At 45.1% G+C, this 25071-nt stretch overlaps 2 protein-coding genes across 5 annotated transcripts; one reads left to right on the top strand and one right to left on the bottom strand.

Moving 5' to 3' along the window:
- Nucleotides 1–2120: 2120 nt before the first annotated feature.
- On the top strand, nt 2121–11062 carry SNRNP48 (small nuclear ribonucleoprotein U11/U12 subunit 48). 2 transcript variants are annotated; one of them, XM_076330339.1, is made up of 9 exons: nt 2121–2158; nt 2245–2358; nt 2582–2642; nt 3453–3527; nt 6255–6443; nt 7373–7494; nt 7940–8055; nt 9152–9316; nt 10931–11062. In XM_076330339.1, the coding sequence occupies exons 1-9, from the start codon at nt 2123–2125 to the stop codon at nt 10968–10970; spliced, it is 918 nt and encodes a 305-aa protein (XP_076186454.1). In that variant the 5' UTR covers nt 2121–2122; the 3' UTR covers nt 10971–11062. The 2 variants fall into 2 exon arrangements, with proteins under 2 accessions (XP_076186454.1, XP_076186455.1); XM_076330340.1 differs by lacking the exon at nt 9152–9316.
- Nucleotides 11063–12650: 1588 nt separating this feature from the next.
- ROPN1L (rhophilin associated tail protein 1 like) lies at nt 12651–22540 on the bottom strand. 3 transcript variants are annotated; one of them, XM_076330338.1, is made up of 6 exons: nt 22508–22540; nt 20069–20226; nt 17834–17957; nt 17501–17662; nt 14916–15091; nt 12651–13023 (listed from the first exon to the last, which is right to left on the bottom strand). In XM_076330338.1, the coding sequence occupies exons 2-6, from the start codon at nt 20197–20199 to the stop codon at nt 12960–12962; spliced, it is 657 nt and encodes a 218-aa protein (XP_076186453.1). In that variant the 5' UTR covers nt 20200–20226; nt 22508–22540; the 3' UTR covers nt 12651–12959. The 3 variants fall into 3 exon arrangements, with proteins under 3 accessions (XP_076186453.1, XP_076186451.1, XP_076186452.1); XM_076330336.1 differs by lacking the exon at nt 22508–22540 and adding an exon at nt 22017–22211; XM_076330337.1 differs by lacking the exon at nt 22508–22540 and adding an exon at nt 22128–22211.
- Nucleotides 22541–25071: the final 2531 nt, after the last annotated feature.

Here is a 25071-nt window from a genome sequence, read left to right as displayed (position 1 = left end):
AGGAAAACATTCATCCCAGTGGTTTGTTTCTCAGGCATTTCCCCAAATCCATAAAGGCCAGGGGAAGAAAAAAAAAAAAAGACAGTATTTTTTTGATTGTTTCATGATCCCAGGAACTGGTATTTTTAGGGGAAAAGAAACCCCTAAGATCATTTTGACTCATTCAAAATGGTGTTGTTTAATAGAGCAAAACATCCTTTCTAATCTTGATTTTTTAACTATCAATTTAATTTATAAGTTAAATCAAAATGTTGTTTAATCTTTACTCTGAAAAAAAAAAATCTGCTTGGATACTTTGTCAAACTTGACTTTTGTAATTTTGAAGAAACAGTATTTTCCAATGGAGATGGTTAGAACAATTTTGCACAGCTGTTATTATTAGCCTTCTGATAAAATGTGCTAATGTTAGCAAGCGTACTCAAGTACAGCATAGACGAAATCGCAAGGGCAGCTGGGAAGTCTTCAACTGTAAGTATTCTGTATCGCATGAAGTCAAAGATCCTCAGGCAAACACAGCTAGAAACAGCAAATCTCTCGGAGGGCTAAAATCCCAGCTGAGTCTCAAATTCACTGTGCGGGAGAAAAAGGGCTGTAATCTGCTAAAGAAAGCAGATGTACAAGAGTCATTCTGGCAGCTACATCTGTCATGCTGCCTCCCCCCCATCCCCCTGCCTTGTTAAACCCACTCTTCCTTCTAGTCATATGTGCTTTTCTCATAATGACAAAAATAGGCAAGCACAAACGTCAATCATGTGAAATTTATTCCTTAGGACAGGCATTCTTTCCTCATCCGATGTTACAGTCTTATTGAGTCCTGATGCTCCCTCAGTCTCTAGGGGAAGGCTCTCGTAATTTTGGCCAGGTAGTGGGCAGGACTCTCTGGGGTATGCTGCAGCCATACAGCCGCCTCCCACACCGACCCCTGTGCTGCATGTGCACGGCAGCACTGCTGGGGAGAAGCACGCATCCTGGCCCTGCACTGCGTAGCGTGCTCCTTATGGATCCCCTCACGTAGCACGAGGCTGCTGGAGGGGCTGCTGTCTTGCACCACGTTCCTCGCGTTGCAAGAGGGCAACAGGCATCAGGGGCCCGATGGCGTTGAGGCTGACGTTCCTCCTGCCCCGCCGCTAACAGGCATGTGCTTTTTGGGGGCTGGCTCCCGCTCTGAAGCGCCTAGGTTGGCACGAGCTGCGCTCAGAAAAGAAACCGTCCCTTGCTAAAGCTGGTGAGCAGTTCAGTCCTGGGTCTAGTGAAGAAGAAGTAGGCTGCCCTCAGCGTTTGTTTTGCTCCTTTATGGCAAAAAGCCCAAAAAAGAGCAGGAAGGTACCAGCACCCTCACGAATAAACCGCTGCTGCCAGACTCCGCTTCCCCAGAGAGACCGCAAGGTGTGGGGCACACCCCACAGCAGGCCTGGACCCACCCCGCCGCTGCCGAGGCCCCGGCTCAGAGCCGGGGGCGGGTTTCCGGCTGCGGCCGCTTTCCTCAGGCTGCCGGCCCAGGCCCGGGCCCCCGCGCTAAGGAGCCCCTTCCGCCAGCGCTGGGCAACCCGCTGCCGCCGGTGCCCGCCGGGCCTTAGCCCCGCACACAGCTGCCCCCGCCGCCTTTGAGAGACAGGCGGCGGTCCCCAGAGCACGATTTCGGGCGCGGCACCTCCCCCGGTCTCTGCGGTCTCCCCCCTCCGCGGCGGCCGCTTCCTGGCACCCGGAGAGGGCGGCGGGACCCGAGGCCTCCCCGCGCCGCCGTTGCCCCCTCCCGCCGGTAGACGGCGCCCTCTCGCGGCGCCGCGGGCCCTGGCGGCTGTGGCGGCTGCCCGACGGCCACCTGCCCGGAGATGACGGCAGGCGGGCGGGCACCGGGCAGGCACGGCACGGTCCGGCCTCTCCGCCCCGGCTCTTCCCCGGGTCTCCCGCCGCGCCGTGCCGGGGCTGCTGCGGCTCCTCCCCGCGCTAGGAAGGCGCGGGGCTGCCGCCCGCAGCGTGCAGGGAGCGCGCCCTCCCCTCCGGAACCGTCCGCCGGGCAAGATGGCGCCACGGCCCCACCATCCTCTGCGGCGGGAGCGCCCTCAGTAAATATGGCGCCGGCCCCGCCCCGCCGTCACGGGACCTCGGCGGCCGCGCAGCCATGGCCGCCACCTGCGCGGTGTGGCTCGGGGACCCGGTAAGGCGGCGGCAGGGACTCCGCCGGGGAGGGGGGGGCAATGGGGTGGCGGTGGCAGTGCGCGCTGACCCATGTCCCGTCGGCAGGTGGAGTGGGTGCCGTGCCCCTACGACGCCCACCACCGCGTCCCCCGGGCGTCGCTGGAGAGGCACGCCGCGTCCTGCCGGCTCCGCAAGATGGGCTACTCCGCCGAGGAGGAGGTGGGCGCCCGGGCCGGCTCCGGGCGGGTTGCCTGGCTCGGGGGGGACACGGGGCTGGCGCTTCTGGTCTGGGGGTGTCTCCTGCCCGGCTGAGCGGGCGGGAGCGGCCGGAGGGCGTGGGCGGGGGGTCCCCGCCGGCCGGGGAGGGACTCGGCGGCCGAGCCCGGAGCCGGTGTCGCTGGGGGCGGCCCCGGCGCCTTGACTGAGCCTCTTGGTCCCGCAGGCTGAGATGTACGACTCCAGCTTTTTCTACGAAAACCTGAAGGTTCCCACCGTCGCCATGGGTGAGCGGCAGCGGGGCTTTGCCTGCGGGGCCGTCCGCGCCCCCGGGAGACGGACGAGGGGAGACCCGGGGGAGGGGGGAGCAGAGGATGGGGCTGAAGGGAGATCCTGGGGGGGGGGGGAGGGGGGCAGAGGATGAGGGGCTGAGGGGAGACCCTTGGGGGGCGTAGAGGATGGGGCTGAGGGGATGCCCCGGGGGGCAGAGTCCGGGTCCTCGCAGTAGCACACTCCGCTGCATTGCCAGCCATAAACTCTCCAAGGCCTCTTAGAAAAACTGAGTGTTTCCACCAGTAGGTTTATTGTCTCACCATTGTGCTTTGCCTTAATTTACCATCATTACACATTTGTCACTGTGTAATTCTGTTCTGTAGGTCACTTGGCTGTTTTCATCTTAAAATCCATGGAGGGTCTTTTTTTTTCCCCTCTTAGGTTATTTTCCAGGTTCTTCCAATGTTCACCTTGCCTCAAGTGTTTGAAGTGTATTAAAACATATGCTTAGAAGGTGGAAAAACTGGCCCTAGAGTTTGGGGATATAGTAATGGTACAGAAGAGAATTGCAGTACACATACATTTCTTTTTCCATATCCCCGTAACCCGGAATTCCTTCTTATTTTTTTTTCTCCTCCCCTCAGTTCAAATATGGAATAGATTAAAATGATATTTTTAGATCGGACTCTCCCTTATGCATAAATAAAACTACAACGTTCTGTAACATACCATAAGTCTCATAATAGAGGATGTGGAATAAAGACTAAACCTACCAAGTACTTGATGTAAAAGTTCTGTGATATTTTTGTCTTCTCTGTCTGCAGATAAAGATCTACAGTTTCATATTGTTAAGCAAGCTAGAGCTCAAAGTGCGAAAGAAGGTACAGGCTACAGCGAAAGTAAGTAGCAAGCAGATACTGAGACAACTTTATCAGCTCTTATGTGAGAGCTGCTCTTGTCTCCCCCCCTGCAGCTTCCTTCATTCTACTTGTGAACTGCTGTGAGGATTTTTTTTAATTTCTTTTTAATATTCCTTCCCTTGTGTATTTTGGAGCATAACTACTTTCTCTACTTGGGGCAACTAGATAAGAGAATTTAAGTCTGTTTTGCTCACACCTCTAGTTCTCTTCAGGACTGGAAAATCAACACTGCAAAATTCAGGAGTTTCTTAAAGCACTAGTCCTTCACTTCCCATCCCACTACCTGCACTTTACTTTCTGCCTGCCTTTTCTGATACCCTTCTGCTCTTTGTGGCCCAAGCTCTCCTAATGCTGCCTCCAGCCTTGTTCTTCCCGTAATGGTTCTTCATGTAATGTTTTGTTTAAGGATTAATTGCTAGACGTGAGCTGTATGTGGTTGTGCACCACTCCTCAGATCAAAACCCAAACAACATGCGTATTATTATGTTGGATTGTTTCAAGACTGTCCTAAGTTGTATAAGAAATATACTGACACATCTGCAAATATGATGTTGTCCTTTGCCAGTGCTCTCGGCTCATTAGTTCCTTTATGTTTCATTTTTCAGTGGGTTTTGTGACCAGTCTGGGGACCAGGTTAAGACTGAGCTATGCTTCTCTTTGCGCGTTCAGACCAAGACAGAGTAGAAAAGTAGGGCTACCTATAGAAACCACTGGAGAGCTGCAGTGTGTGGTTTGGAAATTACTGCAACACCTGAAAGATACAGCATTTACTGTCTGTAGTCCTTTAGTTTGGTAAACATGTATGTGCTGAAGGAAAAGGGCATTTGTTCGACTTTCCTGACAGTCAAATACAGCAGCGCTTGCTCAGGCATAGTTTTTCACGTTGTCTTTGTTTCTCTGGCGTAGCAAATGGAGCCTCAACAGACAGTTGCTTGGGAAGGAGCTTTCGTGTGATGGGCACTGTGTTTGGAGCACGTCAGGTGCATTTTCTCTGGAGGGAAGTGGTAACTCATTAATCTGACACAAGCACATCCAAGTAAAGAAACAGATAAACCCTTTATCAAGTGGTGCACCGCAAAGATACATCAGCGAGCCACTAGATGCCAGTGTTTGCTGTCCAATTTTCACTGCAAGCTTGCATTTCTCTGAAGATAACACTAAAACTGTATTGGGGTGGTGTTCATTGTGGCATCTTGGCCTATTGTAAGATTTACTGACTTGGAATTGTTTGTTTTATTTAAAGTCTTTGGCAACAGAAACAAATGGAAAGCATTTTTCATTGTAAATTTCCTTTTGACTAACTGTATCAAAGGAAGTAATTTTCTTTGTTTTTAAAAAAATTCTAACCATATTTAGAACATTAGAATAGCTATATAATAGAACAGGAAAGCTGGTCTTAATCACAAGTTGTGAAATTCTTGTAAAATCGCAAGCCTGTAACTATTAGGGCACTTCTGTGGGCTTCCGTGACCCTGTAAGAACAGTGCATTTTAAAAATAAAATTCTAGTGTTCATGTTTAAATCTGTTAGTTCGGATTAGAAAAGTTCTGGTTTAGGCCCAAGTACAGTAATGAGGAAATCTTGCATTTTAGGTTTGTTGTTGTAGAGTTATTGTGGCTTTTCTTCCTCTTCTTTGGTGTCTTTAGTGAAAGCAGGATGTGAAAGATTGCCCAGCTTCCATTAAGTGCTGAATAATCTAGAGAAGCAGTAGCTTTGCTGTTGCAAAGGCTCCTGCATACACCCCATCTTATGTGTTGGCTCTTCTGTCTGCCTGGAGGTGTACGTCTGTGTGGGACTGTGCCTTGCAGGGAGAAAGCTGCGTTGTGGGGAGCAGGATTATGGAGGTCAGGTCAATGGTTGCTGGGAGTTTGAACGTTCTCAAGTAAAATGCTTTTCTGCAGGCAGTATCCTGGAGCACTGCATCCTGTATCTTCGGGGAAGTCACTTTGCTGCTGTTGCAATAGATTGAGAATGGATTTATTGTTTGTTTGGAGGATGCGTGTTTTAACTGGGGAATGGGAAGAGTGAGTACTAGGCTGATCATTCAGCGAAAGAAGAGTGTGCAGGCAGTGCGTTTGTTTTCGTAACTTTAAAGTTAGTTATCTGAACTAATCTGGAGCATCTTGAAAGTGCCTTTGTAGCCCTTTTAGCTATAAATGCCTGTGGCAGTCTGTTATAAAAACTCTGTAGAGAAAGTGACAGTGTGAGTGAGACTGATTTGCACAGCGCCCAGTTATCTAGTCTACTAGAAGCTTTCATTCTTGTTGGCAGAACAACAGGTCTTTTGCAGCTAGTACTTTACAGAAAATTCTAGGAGTGAGACAAACCCACAAGTTAGAGCTGCAGCCTCCTCTCTCTTGCTTTAGCTTGTAAGCCAAGAGCTGAAACTCATGGGACAATACAAAGTGTCCTTTTGATCTAATCTAGTACGTTCCCGTCAAGTCATATGAAAACCTGTAACTAGCAGTGTAAGCGGTCAAGAGAGGTTATACAACCTGCGTGGGGCTGGGGAGGGATTTGGGCCTTTTTTTATCTTCGAGCAATTTTTATCCTTTCAAATTAAGAAGGATGAAACTTCTTACAGATATGTCAGGGAAGGATGAAAACAGCATGGGTGTTTACTGCATTGTTTGTTTGTCGAGCTTCTCAGTGTTTTCCTGTATAATATGCTGTTTTACTAATAACAGCTGTCTTTTCAACCTCCAGGATCTTACTCATTACTGCCTGTAGAAGTTCCTCAAAATCACAAGCGTTTCACCTGTGACCTGACTCAAGCTGATCGCCTTGCTCTTTATGATTATGTTGTTGAGGAAACAAAGAAACAGAGGTCTAGATCCCAAATCACGGAAAATGACAGTGACCTCTTTGTGGATTTAGCAGCGAAAATCACCCAAGGTTTGAAGAGCAGTCTATTGTTGAATTTATGGCTCAGAACTTTCACTTTGTGTAATTAGATGAGTTTTGTTGAAAGCCAAACAGAATTGCTTGTGCTATTTTTATTGTGAAAAGCATACTGTTCTTAAAAGCCACAACGAAGACCTGGCACCAGAAAACATTAGTTTGCTATCCTTTATGTTGTTTTCCTTCTGAGAAAGCCTTGGTGCTCTGCTCTTTTGCACACGTACTGTGTGTATCTTAGTGGATGGATCTTTCGTTTTTGCTGCAAGTGACTTCAGGTTGCTTAATGTTGACAACTTACTGCGCAGCTTGGAACGGTATTTGCTATAAGAGATTATGAGATTAAAGATCACTTAAGAGTAAAAGCCGAACACGAAAGGTTGGCAGGATGGAGCTCTTGAGCAATATACAAATGGGTGTATTGGACTGAGGCCTCTCATCCCTGTTGAGTCATGCCGGTTTGTAACTATACCAAGTGCAACATAAGCATCTGTGTTATCCTGTGGGCCTTGCTATGCCTAGGAGGTAGGAGATAGCGTTTGTCATCTACACGGGTAAATGTTTTACATAATCTGGCTTTCTCAATCTTTGTGTCTTATTGTAATACTGGCTTTGAAAACAAGGCCTGTATTTTGTAGGCGTCTGACCAAATCACAAGCCCGTATACTGATTTGGATCACTGTCAGGAGATCGAGATCGCATAACAACATTTGCTCGGTGGCTTTTCAGTCTTGTGTAAACAGCTAGCGAGAAGGTTGGAGAGGAAGCTTGTGCTAAATTCATAACAGTTACTAAATACTGGAGAAACTTCAGAAAGAACACAATATGTTTTGTTTCAGACTTATTAATAAAGCACCAGACTTGCATACCTGCAGGTGCTAATGTCCTGCTAATGACCATTTGTTTTACTACCAATTTTTTGCTAGATGATAGTCAGAAAGGTCCAAAGTCCCATCTTGAAATTCTGGCTGAAATGCGAGACTACAAAAGGCGGCGGCAGTCATACAGGGCTAAGAATGTTCATATAACAAAGAAGTCTTACACTGAGGTGAGTATCTGAAGAGAAAGCTATGATTTTTTTGCACAAAAGTGCTTCTTTTATATCAGCATAAACAATGGTATACCCTTTTAGACAAGGAAAAAGTCTCTTCTGCTGCTGCCTTATTAGGGTTGCAAACTATAGAGGAGTTTTTCTTGGTGTTGGTTTGTTGCAGCAAGTTATAACTAACAGGAGCATTTCTGACTATTAAATCTTGAATGTGAAAATACCAGTAAGATACAGTTTACTGTCTGTTGTAAAATGATGCTATTAAACTTATGCTGAAATGCCTATTTCTGCAAATAAGACTTTCCATCAAAACATCTGATGTGTAGGTTTTTTGGGGAATTTTGTTTCGAGATCTCTACCTTCTGCTATCTAGTTGCTAGTTCAGGCCACTACCATGACATACTGCTTTTTCTGTTGTTTGTGTTTAATATGTCTTAATCTCCAGGTGATTCGGGATGTGATTGGCGTGCATATGGAAGAACTCAGCAATCACTGGCAGGAGGAGAATAGGTTGGATAATGCAGAGATATGTGAAGGAGGGAAGTCAAAATCTTCAGGAAGGTATGTCACAGTTGGCAAATTCCTCAGGGGCGTCAGCAGCCCGATAGCCTGTAATGTTACCCTATTACCTCTTTCCAATAGCACATACCAGCCTTGGCTGAGACACATACACAGTTTATTTTATACTAATTCTGTTAAGCTCTTGCTTGAGAAGCTCTGTCTGCATGAAGGATGGGGAAAAATGAATTACTAACTTTCTTTCAGGGGTAAGGAGGTAAGTTGCAAGTGATCCAGGTGAACGGGTAGTTTCTAGTGGAGCTGGGGAATGAATATTGCTCCCTCTGTGTCCAGATGCATATATATGCGATAGCTGGGGACAGAACGACACTTGAAAATACAAGTACACAATTTCTTCCCCTTCCCTACCACATCACAGGAAATGCTATGGTAGATATATTATAATATAAAATACCTCAGAGAAAAGGTTTTCATGACTTACTAAACATGGGGACCCTTTACAGTTCTTATCACTGTGAATGCTGCTGTGCTAACTGGGAGTGTGTTTTATGTATACATATTTCTTCCTGTGTCAGGCAACACTGCACACTCTTCCAAACATTTATCGCTGAAATAAAAATGGAATCGTGGCCTAGTGATAGTCTATTTGTGCTTCTTCAGGAGATCTTTGAGATGAAAATGTTGAAACAAACTAAAAGGTGACAGTCGAGCTGTTTGTTTTCAGCATTAAAATGAAGGTGAATGAAAAGGCAGGCCATACAGGAGATCAGGCTTGCTGGGTTCTCCAACTGCAGGTAGCAGCTTAAGGCAGGTGGTTGAAGAGTTAGGGATTTAAAGCAAAACAGAGCGAACCCTTTCTACTGTCTCCTGTTTCATGAGCAGAGATGATAAGGCTGAGCGGCAGTGTTTCTAAGAAACAACTGGATTAAATAGTGTGCTGAGATGCGCACATACAAGAGCATGGACTTTGGGCCTCTTTTTGGAGGTATTGTATTTCTTAGGGAGACAGAGAGGCCTGTAAAAGATATATCCTCTGTCTTACACCGTTAGTAGGTCATTATATTACAAAACTGGTACTGAAAACAATAGTGACTGTGAAACTATTTTTACTGAATAGAATCAATAACCTTTTTTTCAGAAAGGAAGACAGGCGGTCAGCTTCAGTGGACTCACGGCAGTCTGGAGAAAGCTATAAGGATACTGAACGCACCAGACATAAGAGAGAGACCAGCAGGAGTCCAAATAAACGGAAAAGGAGTCATGAAAGAGGCAAAGACAGAGATTCTCGGAGAAAAAGAGAGAGGTGAGCATAAATAGTGTCAGCTGACTCCTGCTTCTGAATCAGGCAGCCATAGCCATTGGCTACAAGATTTAGTGCAGAGAACTAGAATATCTAGTCCAGTTAAAAAGCTAGGCTAATCTCATACACAGTATAACAAGCCAGTGGCATGACGCTACTAATACTAAACAGAACGTGCTGTGAGATCGTAGACTGTGATCCAGACTTTACTCTCACATCTGAAAGGTGACACCTTGAACAGCACGCTACAGGATTAGCACAGTACTGTCGCAGGCTATTTTACTTCTCAATCAACATATGCATAGGGGCACATATTGTCCATTTAACCAGTTACGTGTGCTTGTCATGTCTAATGCTGATTTCTGCTCTAGTTTGCACTGGGACTTAATAAATAAGATTATTTGTTTCACTAATATCATAGAATCATTTAGGTTGGAAAAGACCTTTAAGATCATCAGGTCCAACCATTAGCCTAGCACTGCCAAGTCCACCACTAAACCATGTCCCTAAGCGCCACATCTACACATCTTTTAAATGCTTCCAGGGATGGTGACCCAACCACTTCCCTGGGCAGCCTCTTCCAATGCTTGACAACCCTTTCAGTGAAGAAAGTTTTCCAAATATCCAATCTAAACCTCCCCTGGATGCAACTTGAGGCCATTTCCTCTCGTCCTATTGCTTGTTACTTGGGAAAAGAGACTGACACCCACCTCGCTACAACCTCCTTTCAGGTAGTTGTAGAGCACGATAAGGTCCCCCCTCAGCCTCCTTTTCTCCAGGCTGAACAACCCCAGTTCCCTCAGCCGCTCCTCATAAGACTTGTTCTCCAGACCCCTCACCAGCCTCGTTGCCCTTCTCTGGACACGCTCCAGCACCTCAACGTCCTTCTTGTAGTGAGGGGCCCAAAACTGAACACAGTATTCGAGGTGCGGCCTCACCAGGGCCGAGTACAGGGGCACGATCACTTCCCTACTCCTGCTGGCCACACTATTTCTGATACAGGCCAGGATGCCATTGGCCTTCTTGGCCGCCTGGGCACACTGCCGGCTCATGTTCAGCCGTATGTATGTGTATATACATACAATCATTTGACTAGCTTTTCCATGGTAGGTGCTTCAAAACAATGCTGTTACTCTTCAGTAGTTCTGGACATATTTTCAGGCAAAAGAAAACAAATCTAGGTCACACCTTCTAATACCATCAACAAGGGCACATTTGCATCTGCAAGACCATAGGTGTGTGGGACCTGTGTTTGAGCAAAGACTTAGGCTATTGTGCAGAAGAAATGCTGCATTGTCCCTACCATGTAGGGAAGAAATGCTGTAGATAGATAGATAACTGCATGGATGGGAATGCATGCTTGTCTCAAAATTGGCTTCATTACACAGTGATGCCATTCATCCTAAACTAATTGCCAGTATGGCACCGCGTGACAAGACTTTGACTGAAACAGCAGGGGAAATAAACTACCTTTACTTTCTTTCCTTAGAAGAGGACATGATTACATTTAATGAGAGCTTTCCATTTGCCAAGCCTTTTTTTTTTTCTTTTTTTTCCCCTTCAGATCCTGTCAGTCTGAGCCTAACAGCACACACAATGTTTGTGTTTTTGTTTCAGGGATGAAGACAAATATCACAGCCATAAAAGAAGAAAGTAGAAACAAGAACCTGATTATTTTGTTTGTCAGCTGTTCAAAAAGTTACTTGCACAGGAACTATCGTTACTGCTATTGTGCCAGGGACAGTAATGCTGTGTACATAATATTGGTGTTGTATCACAGCTGTGCTTGGAGACAAAAATGAAATAGCACTAAGGTTTGTCAGGATGGAAGCAGTATACATCAGAAAATGTGTAAATGTGTAACACTAATGCATCTATTAATAAATTATATTGATCTCTCTCATCTATTTGAGTTTAATCTGACAAGGCTGAAGACCGAAATCTGTGAGAGGCTGTACTAATTTGCCTTCCTGGCCCATAGTTAGGGGATATAGAACAGAGCTAACCCCTGGAGTCTAGGATCAATTACAAGTGAAAAGGCATGAAGAGAGCTCCCCTCCTACACTCTCACCTGACACTGTCACCTCTGGGAACAGTGTTCCAGAAAGACAGCACTTACTGCCTAGTTACAGCATGTAGTAGAGGTGAGAGGGCAGGTATCGGAGTTCTCCAACAGGCTAAAATATCTTCAGCTGCAGCTAGTGGTAAAAGGACAATAACAGGAAAGTTGTTACTGTTCCCAAGCTTATGCTCAAAGAAATTTAGGATCAATGTCATCTGACAAAGATGATGAGAATATAGCTCTCCACAGAAACTAGTGGGGAGGTACCAAGGACACTTGTAATATTACTGATTGATTGCCATTTTCAAACACCGGGTGCATATCCATTTCCTTCCAGAAATAACCAGGAGGAGTTCCCATCCTGTAGACTAACATGTAAGTATTAGTGATAGAGGTTGATAAAACAGTAAGACTTAAGACGTGCAGGTACACAGCAAGGGTGTGCAGGAGGATTCCACCTAACTTCAGCGATATTTTTATTATATCAATTTCTAGTCCTGTTAATTCCTCACACAATCTGCTACAGCACGGTCAGTCATCATCAGCCAAGCTTGTTACTGCAACTAAGTAAGCAACTGTAGAAGAACAGGGTTGCAGATCCATCTTCCCTACAATACTTTCTTCTGTTTGATCGAGTTGCCAGGAGAGGGCACTCCATATGCTCCTGGTTTTGGCCTTCTCTGGTACTGGAATCTCTGTAGATACAAGTTTTACTGTAGCCACTAGTATCCTGACTCTTATCTCAACCGTTTCTGCAATTAAGTATGACTATCTGTCACTAAATACTTAGTCTACTTCTGATTGATTTAGACTTCTGTACCTACTACAGCTGTTCAACTCAAAACCAAACTGAACTACATGTCAGGTATTTCCTCACCTACGTGACAAATGCAGTAGCTTTTCCTGTCAGAAAACAAAACATATTTTAAAACAGATCTTTGATTAGAAAAGTCCACCTAAGAATGGAAAAGGATATCTACGTTCTGAAAGGGTCCTAATTAGAGGGAAAACAATATGGAATCATTGCTGTCCTTTCTCGAGTTGATGTTTCTTCCAGCAGCTCAGCCACAGGGTTCTTCATGTTGAATAAGGCTTGGTAAAAATACTCGTTTAATAGAGCTTGTTCATTCAGACAAGGTAGTCAAAAGACAAGCTGTATTTGTGCAAGAGTCAAAAGAAGTCAGTGCTATCCAGAAGTGTGACGAGAAATGCACCAATTACGGCTGTCCAGTCTTTTCTAAATTGAATTTTGCATTTTACTTCTTTTCTTACAATCACTTACGAAGTATAGGTAGGAAGATCCGTAACAAAATACATTTTACTCAATATAAACAGAAGGTATCGCTCCCCAGGTGTGAGCATCAGTATTTGAGAGGCAGGAGAACACTGTAACCATGTATTCAATTAACATCCACTGAAGGGCCATTTCAAGAGTGGGATAAAGAAAAGGAAGCACCAGAGAAGAGGATCTTATTCTACTGTAATGTGCAAATAACAGTCCTTTGAGCACAAATTATTTTCTTGCACGTATTTATTCCTTTTTTTTTTTTCCCCCTCTCACCTGCTGCTGAAGAGTAGGCTTGATCAAAACAGTGTTGAGGGCTGGGTCAGAAAGTTTCTGAGCAGCACCATGCCAGTTTGTTGGTCGCTGGAAAGGAATAAGCCAAATGTTTTAGAACAACACGTTAACATGGTAAATCCTAGTGTGTTGGACAAGATACAGTTGAGGGTTATATTAATTGCAAGCAAGAGTGGTGTGATTAAGAAGTGGTTCTTACTAAAAATTGTCAATCTGGTAACCGTAATGACAAAACAGATTGGTTCATTTGTGTGCTCGTGCATTTTTGAGCTCCCATACACGTGGAGCTGGTAGCAATCTAAGACAGAAAGACCAATTCCAGATAGATGGTAGGAAGAGTCAGTATCTGTCTGCAAACATGCCACGTAGGCAGCACTTGGAGGACAAGCCTGTTACAGATCTTTCAAAATTGGTTAAAAATGAAGTGCATTTTGTGTGACCTGTGTGCGACTATGGATGAGTGGGAGTTTATCACTGAAAGCTGGATTGAAGACACTGTCATTTTCATACATTCCTAATGCTAATTCTGTGCTAATTCTAGCAGAAATATATGCAGTATCTTGATGGATCCTTTCCTCCATCTGCTAAAAAGTTAGGAGGTTTTGACACTAGATTTTGTGGGCACAAGACTTCACATAACCAATCCAAGTCTATTAGAGATGAGATTTTCACCTGTAGCAGTTAGCATGAGTTAGACCTAATTAGCAGCTGTTAGCACAAGCCTATGAATTTTAAGTTTTTGCTGTTGTAGAAGTTGACAAAAATACGATCAACCATCTGTCTAAAGCAACAGAATAGTGTTGCTGTGCTCAAGAAAAAAGGTAGCCAAACTACGTCAATACCCTGTTGATCATCATGAAGTGCAGGTGTCCAGAAGTATTCAGAACAAACAAGCTGTGACCACCAACGATGGTGACAGCACATCAGAAAATGTCAGCGCACTTCGAATGGGCCGATCACCAACAGGGTATTCTCTACCCAATCCTGTAAGAAGGACACCTAATAATATTGGGGGAAACCATCGTTTGCTAACAGACTACTCGATGAAGCCAAGAGGTGAGAACGGGGTTGCTTCTTCATTACGAAGCAAGCCAAAGGTTACACAATGGCACAGAAAAGACCTGAACGCAGCTGTCATCGATAGCAAAATGGATAGCCACACGGTGAGTTTTTGCTTAACCTTCAACCTACACATCTCCTGCTGTGAAGAACCACGTCAGTTCATGGCTTACTGACAAGACTGACACCAAACTATAAAGCCAACCCCAGAGCAAGCAGAGAGAGAAACACAACAGACTAGGAATGTACCGAACCACCTCAACTTGGTACAAATAGCAAAACAGGATGAACTATTCAGGTGGGACTATGTCCTGCCATTGTCCTTCATATCCACTGAAGGCAGCAAACAGTGAGACCATTCCAGGAAGGACAATTTACCATAGCTAATACTACAAAAATTGAAGAGTCAAACCATTTAAGACCAAGCATACACTAAATATTTCCCCAACAAAATTTCTAGGGAGAAGTAATTCAGGAGAAACATGACAGAAAATTCAGACCTCAAGTGGGGACTCACAGTTTCTCTCTCTGATTTATGGTCTATGTTAAATCAAAAGAGCAGCCCGTAAGATGCTGCTGGTTCCAGTACCAGTAATATGCAGGTGATACAAACCTGTATATAATCACTTCCTACAGGGAAAATTATACCACCAGGTAGTGACTTCAGTATTTCAAAGACAGATGGATAAATAATAATTTATCATTAAACAGTTCAAACCCCAATGTTGACCACTTAACAAAAAATACCTATGTACACTTTCAATATAACCTTAGTCAACCTTTACTCCTGTCATTGTGGCTACACCCAAAGTGAAGATAGACTATTCACCTGAAACTAAAGGTTTATGGAGAAGCCAGAGGTGATCCATACATTCAAATTCCATGCGTGGATTTTTACTTACGCTTGTTCCTTAATTCCGTGGAGGAATGCTTCAGTTTTCTCCTCTGGTATCTCTCCATCAATACTGGCCAAATAGGAGTAGAGGAATGAGAATGTTTCGAAGGGAACGCGAGCTGCTCCACCTTCTGGGTCCCTTGTTAAGATTTCGCAGGCATGTTTCATTGAACTCAGTAAGGACTGTAGGGGGTTCAGTCAAGAAATGAAAGGAACAGTATCAGAGCCACAAACATCCTTTGCATACCATGACAAAATCCACACTGTAAGGCACTGAAAGTGAGTGTAAATGAGATGAAGGCTTTATCATAGTTACCTAGCTTGCAACCCCAAATATACCCTCCAGTGCAGGTCCAGGGATGGAAACAAAAACGAAGTTCTAGTAGAAACAGGAGTAAAAATTACCAGAATCCCATGATGTTTTAAGATTGCACAGGGTAGTCTGAGCCTTATCTCCAATATGGCCAAATTGTTCTGTTCTGCTACCGTAAAAGCTCAAACATCACTATACCTAGCACTATATATACGTGCACGTGTGTGGTGTGTATGTATATATACATATGTATGTATATGTATTTCTTATCTCAATGGATCTAAAGGAATTCTCAGCAGCGGTTAAGACAGTCAATCTACAAAACCCAGAAAATTCATATGGTTTTGATGATTTTTTACTATGACATAATATTAGTATGATATTAATTCTTAGGAATGCTGATATTTACTATTTGCCCTATTTGTGTGCAAGTTCCATTTTAGTAGTTAGTAGAAACAGCACTGAGGCAAAAAGCATTTCAAGAATGTTTCAGTTTTAGTCAAAGCCAAATAACATCCGAGTTCCCTTTAGAACAAACATGCCTCAAAGTATTAATTCCAAATATACTTTAAAAAAATCCTTTATTCAATATGATGTCTATAATCCAGTGCCCTATGCACGCTGAGCTACACGGGGAAACGTGTGGAAAAAATCACCATTGAGCTTCATTGAGTCAAAGACTGGTTTGACTCAATCCATCCAAAGACTGGATGCCATTAAAACAAAGAAAGAAAGAAACAAACCCCCCCAAAACCTCACACAGGCCTTTTTTAACCCGAGTAGTAATATTTTTGCTATAACTTTTTCAAAATCTATCCTTACCTCTTCATTAATAAGCAAGCAACGACTTTGTAAAAAGTAAGTAGTTCCTAACAGTAGAACAGCAATATTTAAAATAAATGCAGTATCTGTTCAAGACCTAGCACACAGGCCAGAGAAGTGTCATTTTATAATCCCTTAACAGTTTTACTTAACGTAGTTCCCCCCTGGGAGGCCTCTGTGGGGAAGGAGAGGCAGTTGCCTACATGATGGCAGACGCGACCCTCTGCATTTTGCTACCCCTCTACTGCCGTTCCTGCTCCTGCCGCTCCAGGCTGCCATGTGCTCGCTCTCAGAGCGCAGCAAAGTTATTCACATCGATTTCCCCACCTGTCAAAGGCAGTTTAGCAGGCTACTTATGTGGTCATTTCTCCAAGGCTGTAAATACACATCAGTGCTTTACAGAAAGAAACTTCGGATGACTAGTGTTTTTAAGCAGCTCATACTCGTCTACTCTTGTATCTTACCCGTGACCCTATTCAACTTTGAACACAATTTACAGCTGCAGGAAAATAATGTAAATTTCTTGTGTGCATCTTCCTCTCCAGTTTAGGAAATTTAAGTTTAGGTTTCAATATGTAGAGCAGAAATCAAATCATTCACTTAATACCTGAAAGGATGCATAGATAGAGGTACATTTAGACTGTCTAGCTTCATCAGAACGATGTTCCTGTGACTGTTTTTGTTTCAATTTTTTTTTCTTAAATAAGTAATGTTGCTGTTCATGTAAAAAAAGTAAGATAGAACCCAAACTACAAAATCATGTTGGGAGGGGGATCGGAATCAAGAAATACACAGTTGAAATGAATAAATACATACATACATGATTGCATCGCCAGGCCAGGTTAACATTCAGGGCTTCCAGATATTGCAACATTCTCAAAATATTATTTAACATATATTTTCTTTTTAGTACCCCTTCTTCTCTGCTGTAGAAGTCATTAAAAATATTATACTTCATAAGAACATCAGCTTAGTGCATTTTATAATCTCTCATTCTGTTGAAATGCTCTGCTGAGACTTTATTACTGACATTAAAAGCATTAAATGTAGATTTAGTAACATTAGCTGGTTCTGTGAAAATTTAATTGGCTACACAATCAATTAAAAATTGATCGTTTAATTTCTCCCTCCAGTTCTCCTCCGTGGATATTTACACTGATGCCATAAGCATCGTTCCTCTATCATCCTCTCCCTCATGGTCCAAGCTCCCTGTGGACACGCTTGCTCTTCTACTGCCATCCCAGTAAACTGAGGACTTGGCCCTCTTTCTGGTTAAGCTCCCCTAACCAAAAGCTGATGGGCAACAGAAGTAAACACGCAAGCCACTTTGCCAGCTGCTGCAAAAGCAATCACCATTCCCCAAAGTCCATCTGCATTAATTGTTCTACGGTCTACCTCATATACGATCATATAAGACTGTTTGCGTTTGGATACGAGGGCTCCTGCTGTGAACATACCCTGCCGAGCAAGCTGCACCCAAGTGCCAGAACCTTCATCCATTCCACCTCCTCACCGAAGTCATCCAACTGCAGGATAGCTTTCAGTTGCTCCTCCGGCAAGCACAAGTGCTTCCACTTTTCCTTCAGTTCTGCAACATTCACCATGCCTTTGGGAGAAAGCTTTAAACAAAATCATGATACCACAATAAGAACTCTGAAAACCAAAATGAAACTAAGAACACAGTCCCTCCCCAAAATACGTCAAATACTTGACAGTCAGTCTCCCCAACCATCCCCAATACATCAGCATTCCTTGATAGCATTGTGCATTTGATAAAGGTTGGTTTGTACCTGTTTGTGCAAGATTTTAAGGAGTCCTGGGGTCAAACCAGCGTCTGTTTTCTCTGTTGCCAAAGGCATTTCAATCCTCTCCTTCACAGGAAGGGGCTCACCTTTTGACAATGCTGAAAAATACCTAAGTGAATGGGAAGAGCAACACGCTTCAATGCCCATGGCCATTACAAGCTGCACAGAAGTAAACGCTCTTACAGTTCAGTGAATGAATCCGCACGCTCCCGTGCAGGAGTGGCAGCACTCGGCAAGCCGCCCGCCTGCACAACTCCCATCTCCCCCCGCCCAGACACCACCTTTCTTTTTAGCGGAAACCACAATCTTTAGACTTTACACACTCCTTTTTACAACGCTCTAATAATTCTTAAGGCATTTGACTTATTTTGTGCACGATATACTCAGCCCTTCTTGGCAGAGAGTAATTTATTAACATCAGGGTGGGCTTGCAAACCAAAGCGCAGGCTTTTCCCATTTGACTGTCGAGCACCTTAGGGCTGATTTGTTTAACATTCCCCTCACACGCTACCCAAAAAGCATGACTGGCTCTTTACGCTGCAACTCTCTCATCACCGTTTCTGCTATTTCTGTCCACGCCAAAATAAAATTTAAGACTAGAACAGAAAGGGAATTAGATGCACATCCTTTTAATTATAGGGCCACCACCACCTTAAGAGCAACCACCTCTGCCATAACTGGCCAGCAATCTGAACCATGCAAAAAACCTTAGTTTTCATTCAGTCAATAGCAGGTCTAACTTAAGGGTTTCTCCGTTCGCCCTCCCTCATCTGCCCTGGTCACCCATGTCCACGCCTAGGCTATCCCATGCTGTGCAAATACTTGCCAAACTGCACAGCAAGCAGCACTGCAGAACTGAAGTAGTGTGACTGTATAGAAATAGATGCACGGTATGTATGTACATATAACACCTGGGCTATTTTTCAGCCAGATTCATTTCCCCATCTGATTATTCATAGGGACATGCACTACAACACCGGCAGAGCATGTGAAACCACAGCCTTGCCCTGCTTTGCGTGGCTCCCAGGTCCAGACCTTCCTCCACCCCAGGTGCTCTTGCACCAGGGCATATTCCAGAAAGGGGTGCGCAGTCAGCAGTAGCCACCCACCCATCTGCAGGAGCTCCTCCGACTGAGCTGGTGCGATCTTTAATTTTAACCTTAAGCAGAGGTCAGGGTCTGGCCAGCAGCGTGGCCGCAGCAGTGCTGCACTGCCCCTGCTCTCACCAGCTCCACGTCCCAGCAGGCTTAAGCTACCTGGTAGCTGCCGCTTCCGAGTGCTCGGTTGGGGCAAGGTCCCTGCACATCCATGGCCCAGAAGTATGCCGCACTCCACGTCCATCACATTCCTAAGAAGCACCATGCTGTTTTAAGATGTTCCCGCTGCCTTTCTCCAACACTGCAGCTGTAGCGATTCAGCTTCAGTTTTTTTTCTTTTTAATGGACTAGCCAGACTCCAGCCTGGCTTTGTTAAAAGCCTCCCCTCCCTCACGTACGCAGCACAGACTTTTTTAATCCCCCCAGTTGGGAACATCTCAAGAGATACCTTTCAAGAGCTTGTCCACACAAACTGTAGGACAGGAAAAAATGATAGTGAGCGGTTGCGGTAAAAGAAAAAAAAAAAAGAAGTTAAAGAAGAAGAAACATTTAAATATCTTAAAACAACTTCATGATGAGAGATTTATTATGTGGACTATCACCTAGAAGTCACAACTTTCCAGGCTCTTTTCCTATTTCAGTAACATTTAAGGAGGTTCCTTAATTTTGTTCCTGGAAACAACAAAAAAAAAAAGAAACCTAGGCAAGCTTAAGAATTAGAAAGCTATTTCTAGGTTTCCTTTAAATGCCAAGAATTTAATTAAGTCTCACATGGGGGGGGGAAGATTTGGTCTTTTAAGGTCTTAAAGGACCTCTTTGGTCTTAAAGGACAGAGCAATTAGCAACAACAACAACAACAACAAAAATTAAGATGCATTCTTCTATATGGAAATAAAACTATTCCAGAAATATGCCAGTCCTAAACCTCAATGAAACAGAAAATAAATCAAGTACTACACTATTCTTAAAAGGCTCACATGCTGCATTAATGCACAGAAGCACATATGCAATACACAGCCTGGTTTAATATTCAAGCCAGCTCCACCGTACAATAAACAGGAGCAGCGAGATTTTGTGGGTCCGTACACATAGTGCTACATCATCACGTGAGCATCCTACTTACGCAGCTGCCCACTGCAAAACATCACGAGGTTGAGTCCTAATAGCAGCTTTGGTAAATTGCTTCAGGATATCAGGTAGCTCAGGGGGGATTTTGATCTGCTGAGCACAAAACATGGTTTCTGGAAGAGGCATGGTCTGTTTGCGTTCAGTGACAAGGACCTGGAAGAAATAATAATAAAACAGCAGTTCACAGATGCAGAATGTGAATGAAAACCTGTGTGTGCATATGGGGGGGCAACAATCCTTGTACCCAAACTCCCTCCTGTCCTACTCAACTGCTGGGGCTACTGGAGAACTGACAAACTCAGAAGGGTAAACGGACGAGCACCACGAGTCTCTAAAAACCTTAAACTCGATGGCAACACAAAGCAAAAGACTGGAGCTTGGACACCAACCGCAGCTCTGGGTAAGGAGAACTACTACTTTAACAGGTATCTTTAGATAGTTTTAAACTGATTTTTTTCCTCAAACCTACCACAATACGAACTTGTAAAACAGGTAGTCCAGACATATCACACCACACGTGCCAAGGTGAAAGCTAGCTATATTAACAACTCACTACTGCAAGCCAAGGAGGGTCTTGTCATTTTTGTACAGAAGCTAGAGTATGCAGATTACCAAGTTTCTATTGCGTTTGTGTATTCAGAAAACACTGTAGCAAAAAGTTACTAATTCGTGCTCCTGGCAGACTTTACATCAAAAAATTACAGTGATGAACAAAACATTCACGTATGCTGCAACTACGCATTGCACTTTGCTCATACAGCTCTACAGGTAGGTTTGTCTTACTCAGGATGTAACTTACTTGCTGCAAGGAATCCTGTGCCCCAAGATCCAAAAGAAGGGGCAGACATAGGTTATTGTATGGTCCTTATCCCATTATAGCATCTGAGCGCATTCAGTGGGAAATCTGGGCACTCTCCTCATCATTTAAAGGACAAACTACAGCCTACTTAAGCTGACTTCGCAACAGAGCTGAAAACATGTCAGCTATTTGCAGAAGGGAAGCAACGGCATTAAGAAAGGAATCAATGTAACAGCATCCTTTATCCCTTTTGATTTTTTTTTTTTTATTTTTAAGATTAAAATAAGAGTATCTGGCAGGTGGCTTTCTCCCCCTATCATGTGAATATTCCTGTATTGGAAAAAAAAATTAAAAGTCAGCAATGGAGAAATGGGACTGCTGTGACTCAAGGCTCCTTTGAGGATCAAACCGTACTCAGAACTTTATTTCTGGAGAAATGCAGACAGGGTACAGCGTCTTCATTACTCCAACGCAGCAAATCTGCATCAGGGACAGACTTCAGAGTGTGCATTTAATTACTACATTGGTCATGCACTTTCAATAACGATTCAAAAATTCAGCTCTAGCCCAGGGGCTGAAGCTGAAGGCAAAATGTTGGGGATTTCAGGATAAGCTATGGAACAGAAAAAACCTTGAGGAAGGAATACACGTGTGTGTGCACGTGCCCTTGGGAAGCAGTCAAAGAAAAGAATAAAAACTAATCAGGAAAGAAAAAGTAGAGAGAAAAAAAAGCGCGAGACCTGCTTTTCTATAGTAAGCCATTAATCACAGAGTCACAGAAGGGCTGAGGTCGGAAGGGACCTCCGGAGGTCATCTGGTCCAGCCCCCTGCTCAAGCAGGTCTACCTAGAGCAGGCTGCCCAGGACCATGTCCAGACGGGTTTTGAGTATCTCCAAGGAGGGAGCCACCACCACCTCTCTGGGCAACCTGTGCCAGTGCTCAGTCACCCTCACAGTGAAAAAGCGTTTCCCGATGTCCAGAGGGAACCTCCTGTACACACACGCACCTAGCGAGCAGAGTGAAACGCAGCCGGGTCAGCCAGCCTTTGCAACTTTTCGCTATCAGGCCGCGGCAATACCTAGCGTTTGTGCTCTAACACGGGTTACTCTCTTGCTGAACACAGCGGTCACCTAATCTCTCTCACCTCCTATTTGCTCTTATTTTCTATTTTTCCGTTCATGCGTCCAAAACTAACCCCGGGTGTTCTCGGTACAAAGCGAAAACCAACAAGCATGCGCAGGCAGGTTCGACTTGCCTAGCTGCTGGCGACAGCGATCCACAGGCCCAGAGCCGAAAAGGAGCGCGGCTGGCTCTGGACGCCCCAGCCACCCGCTTCGGCAAGCCGGCCCGGCCCGCGGCCTGAGGGCCGGGCGCCCCCTCCCTCCTCCCGGGCCGCCCCGAGCCAGCGGAAGCGCCGACCGCTAGGAGTCGCCTGATGCAAGCCCTCGGAGGCCGCCGCCAGGCCGCGGCGCCGGGAGAGCTGCGGCCGGGGGGCGCCCAACCGGCTCCGGCCGGCGGGCAGCGCCCCCCGGCAACGCCCCGCAACGGCAGCACCCGGCCGAGCCGTCCCTGAGCGGCCTCCCCCCACTCCCCGCTACCCCGGGGCTGGGGGGAGGCCCGGGCAGGGCGCCTCACCTGCCCCTCTCCGCGGCCTCGCTGCCCGGGCAACGCGGGGGGAGAAGGGGGGGAGCGGGGGGCGGGAGGCGGGAGGCCGGCGCTTGCTCACGCGGAGCGGGCCGGCCAGGTGCTTAACGGAGGCAGGCGGGGGCCGGGCAAGGGAAGGGGGTTGTTGCCTACGTTGTTTAAAATGCAAGGGCCACGCTTGTTTTCTACAAACTTCTGAAAAGACCTGAAACAGCTGAACGGTAAGTCACCAGCAGAGCCCGTAGCGGGGAGGTTGGTCTCTAGGTCCCCCGGGCTCTCTGCAGCCCGCTGGCCCCCTGCATGTCCCGCCCCAGTCACGACGACGCAGTACTCGGTTAGCAGCATGCGTGCAGCACGTCCGTCATGACTTCGGTTCTCTCATACGTCCCCTTCCAGGCCTGGATGAGATGTGAGCAAACACTGCCTGAGCTGCAAAATAGACATAGGGCAACATATTCCCTAAGATTCCTGTTGCTTGCAGTAGCTGCTGCTTCACATGACAGCCCAGCTTCCCATTGCAGGCAGGCAGGAGCACCTCCACTGGAGTCAGCCTCCAAGGTCCTGGAAATTCAGGACAGCAATACCGCTGATGGATTGCCCCCACCAAGCACAGTAGGGCCAGGGCCAGCTGCTTCTCGACATCTACCGCTCCAAACCTGGCACCACACATGCTGACAAGGAAGCGTGGGCTCTCCCACCGCTCCAGAACACAGAGGAGCCAAAGTGCCCTCTCGATCCCAAAGTCTTGGAGGAGGACAACGAGACCTCTGCTCTTTCCACTGCAGATAAAAACAGCACCTGAGGTAACCCGAATGGCATCCTCTGTAAAGATGGTAGTGCAGCTCCTGTCTTGATTATAAAGCAACGCCCATCCTGTTCCTTCTAACATGGGCCGTAAGTAGCCCGAGCACTCAAATGAACTTGATAATAGGATTATTCGCTTCAGAAAGCCTTCACAAGCCATTGCTCCCGAGAAACTTAAGTGCTGCACGCGTGAAACGGGCCAAACTGTTACTGAAAAAGAGCACAATCTTATTTGAAGCCAACCCTTCTTGGTCCACATTATGTCCCCACTGACGAACAGGTAAGACCATACAGGACAAAGATAAAACGGTGGTCTCTGGAAAACAAAAGGCACACATTTTAACAACGGTTTAATCTTTTCATAGAACATGAGTCTTCTGCATTGACTACAGGCCAAGTATTGGGCCTCAAAATACTTTGCAGATTCCTACAACTACATGAAAACAGCAAACTTCTGACATATCATGACATATCTATTCTTTAAATGTGTAGATGCTTTAAAACAATTCAGAACACTATAGCAAAACATTATCCTGCAGGGGTTTACGGAATGGAATTAATTTCACAGTGCAGTGTTTCAGAGGTGTCTAAGGATAACAGGTAAAAAGCAAAAGTTTCATGTCCTCTACGATACAGAGTCCTTGGATGCACTTGGAACTATCCTAAAGATGCTCGAACAGTAAACGTCATCCCCTCAGTTCTTCCAGCTACTTGGTCCAGTGCAGCAAAATCATGCATAAAGCTGCCAGACCATATTATGGGACACAGCAGCATCTAAGTAGAAAGATTTTCTATGAGTATTTCATGAAAAACTGTGTATTCTTAAAACACATTCTTTTATATGATTTGCAAACTGTTGGAAAAAGCAAAAGGCTAAAACTTCCATAAAAGAATGAAAAATAATTGGAAAATAAGGGACCAATTAATCGCATGCTGCGCCAGAACATGCTTAATCTATAAAGGCGTGACTAAATTCATCTTTGTATAAATCCTTACACGTAACAAAAATTAACAAGACACACTGCATCAAGTAATAGAAAAACCTCTGGGGGGTATGCTCGTTAATCTTTGCAGAAAGAGGAGCGTGGGCACTGCTCTCCTCTCTCCTTTGACCCTGACTGGCCAGAGATCATCATGTATTTAACTGCAGGGGGGGAACCAAAAACCAGCAGTTACGTGAGTCACGATCATCCTTACTACGCAGTCTCACGATTTATAAGCAGAACCAGATGTACTGCACATTTTCTACTCGTTACTCCTGTTTTAACAATACACAAAGTATGTGCATAATTACTCATGTTTTAAGTTTGGCGTATTGGGATATCATTGACTCCCTTTTAAGAAGTCATTTATACTTCAGGGAACTAATATTTTTAGCTAAAAGTAGCATGCTTTTCACGTGTAATTACACTAAAACATCTGCTTAAAGATTACTGCAATTCATGGATATAAAAGGAAGAAGACTACGACAGTATAACAAATAAAGAGTGGAATAACCTCTGAGATGGTGAGTAAAATTAAGATCAACAGGTAGGCGAGGGAGGGAGGCTTCAGCTTCAGTTGAGGGTTGGTGGTGTGACAGCAGTTGCTACTTACAGGCAGGTTAATGCAAGGTTGTTTAAGGAAACTCGGGATTACACAGGTAAGTAATGTGGCTGTTAGGTCAACAAATCCCTTTCAACAAGGAAGAAAAAGAGATGACAGAAAGGCACAGTGAGAGGGACATTGATGGGTCATGTTGAGAAACGTGG

The sequence above is a fragment of the Aptenodytes patagonicus genome, chromosome 2 (genome assembly GCF_965638725.1).
Source record: "Aptenodytes patagonicus chromosome 2, bAptPat1.pri.cur, whole genome shotgun sequence".
NCBI classification, from domain to species: Eukaryota; Metazoa; Chordata; class Aves; order Sphenisciformes; family Spheniscidae; genus Aptenodytes; species Aptenodytes patagonicus.
This window is presented reverse-complemented; position numbering and strand designations above follow the sequence as displayed.

Excerpts from the sequence above, each read along its gene's own strand:
- SNRNP48 (XM_076330339.1), top strand. The coding sequence starts at position 2,123 with ATGGCCGCCACCTGCGCGGTGTGGCTCGGGGACCCG. Across the intron at positions 2,643-3,452 it reads GGTTCCCACCGTCGCCATGG|ATAAAGATCTACAGTTTCAT; the intron begins GTGAGCGGCAGC and ends CTCTGTCTGCAG. Across the intron at positions 9,317-10,930 it reads TCTCGGAGAAAAAGAGAGAG|GGATGAAGACAAATATCACA; the intron begins GTGAGCATAAAT and ends TTTTTGTTTCAG.
- ROPN1L (XM_076330338.1), bottom strand. The coding sequence starts at position 20,199 with ATGCCTCTTCCAGAAACCATGTTTTGTGCTCAGCAGATCAAAATCCCC. Across the intron at positions 17,663-17,833 it reads TTAAAATCTTGCACAAACAG|CTTTCTCCCAAAGGCATGGT; the intron begins GTACAAACCAAC and ends TTTTGTTTAAAG. Across the intron at positions 15,092-17,500 it reads GGTGCAGCTTGCTCGGCAGG|TCCTTACTGAGTTCAATGAA; the intron begins GTATGTTCACAG and ends AACCCCCTACAG.